Consider the following 1,717-nt stretch of genomic DNA (forward strand, 5'->3'; position numbering starts at 1 on the left):
CAAGCGAACGTTCAACGACGGCGAGCAACGTTGGCAATGGTACATCCGGAGCGACTCTCTGTCGCTTCATCGTAAACGCTACAGCGACGGCAAATCCACGATTAAAGTGATTACGTCACCGTAAATGGTTAAAATAAAAAAATATTTCCACTTTTTCACAAAATATAAGTAAATCTGTTTACATTTTATGGTTAAATTGCTGCATTATACTTCCTATTTTACTATATTGTTCGATGTGAACATACACTCATGCACCATACATAGCCCATAACAAGCAATTAATGTTAGACAACATTAATTCAAATCGTCCAGGTTTTTTTGGATTTTTAACTAGTTGAGAAACAATCTTATCAGGTAAGAATTTGACGATTTGTTTAGTCTCGTTAGTTCTTACTTTTAATGTAAAAAAATGGGATTTTTTTTTTTACAAATTTCACCATAGAAAATCCACGATTAAACCGTCGCGTTACGAAATCAATGCACATCCACTGCCTATACTTGTGCGTGGGTGGCAGAGGTCTTCACTGGACACCAATCCACTGCCACCCATGCGTAGATTCGATGAGCTTACCACTCAACACCATGATCTAATCATATTCACCATGATATCATGATATATACAGGGTTCTCCAAGAGCACTTATAGCCTGGCGGCTCGCCAGGCTATCATTGTCGAGCCCCGCCATCCTAAAATGCACCCGCCACTCTAAATATCGTAGCCGCCATGCTAAATATCATAGCCCCCGGACCCCCCTAGCACGCAAACCGTTACCGCAACGAGGACCGTAAAGGCAGCACCCCCATGCTATAATGAAAAAGCTTGGAGAACCCTGATATATTACGATGATATCACCATGATCTATCATTATCTCATAAGGTGAGATAACAGAAAATAAGAAAGACATTTCAAAATCTGATTTCAGAACCCAATCTTTGCGTAGATTCATCATGCCTCGTGCCTCCCCCTCCCCCTGCACCCCCCATGCTTCACCTCCCCAGATGAAGCCGTAGATAGCAACATACCATTACTAGAGGCATTCGAACGATGTAACGCGTAGACAGTGACTTACAATGAGTACTTGAGAGCATCATCTAGCTCCATGATAGCTGCCTGATTGCCGCATCTGTAGCAGTAGTTGGGCGCGCTGAAGATGGTGACGACGTTACGATCGTGGCACCAGTTGTAGCCCTGCACACAGCGAGTGAACAATTACTGCATGAACTAGGAGGCAGGGAGAGAGCGAAATGGAGAGAGAGAGAGAAAGGGGAGAGAGAGAGGGAGAGAGAGAGGGGAGGGGGGGAGAGAGAGACACAGGGAGGAAGAGAGAGAGAGAGGGGGAGGAGGGGGGGGAGAAAGACACACAGGGAGGAAGAGAGAGAGAGAGAGGGAGAGAGAGAGGGGTAAGAAAGAGGGAGAGAAGCATCAGAGATAAAATAATATAAGGTGAGCTACAGAAAATAAGGAAAGACATTTCAAAAATCTGATCATTCCGAACCCAATCTTTCCGTAGATTAATCGCGCCTCGTGCCTCCTCCTCCCCCTGCCTCCTTCTTACCTCCATGACGAGCTGGTGGGCTCGCGAGACGAGAGTCAGGTTGTTGCTGTGGTTGAACGTCTCCGATATGTCCTGTCCGAACGTGTATCCAGCGCCGCGAGGCGAGATGCCCCATCCGCCGCGATCATCCGGGTCCGACCATAGCAGGTCACACATCGGTCC

At 46.4% G+C, this 1,717-nt stretch overlaps 1 protein-coding gene across 1 annotated transcript in view; it reads right to left on the bottom strand.

The window, feature by feature from the left end:
- Positions 1 to 1,717, bottom strand: part of LOC106821491 (serine/threonine-protein phosphatase 2A catalytic subunit beta isoform) — a gene marked incomplete at its 5' end in the record, with an annotated part of 6,491 nt that extends 4,774 nt beyond the window's left edge. Inside the window, 2 exon segments of the mRNA XM_014826322.1 lie at positions 1,070 to 1,188; positions 1,556 to 1,717. Coding sequence (XP_014681808.1) covers positions 1,070 to 1,188; positions 1,556 to 1,711 — 275 coding nt within the window.

Source organism: Priapulus caudatus, unplaced genomic scaffold, assembly GCF_000485595.1.
Source record: "Priapulus caudatus unplaced genomic scaffold, Priapulus_caudatus-5.0.1 Scaffold75, whole genome shotgun sequence".
NCBI classification, from domain to species: domain Eukaryota; kingdom Metazoa; phylum Priapulida; class Priapulimorpha; order Priapulimorphida; family Priapulidae; genus Priapulus; species Priapulus caudatus.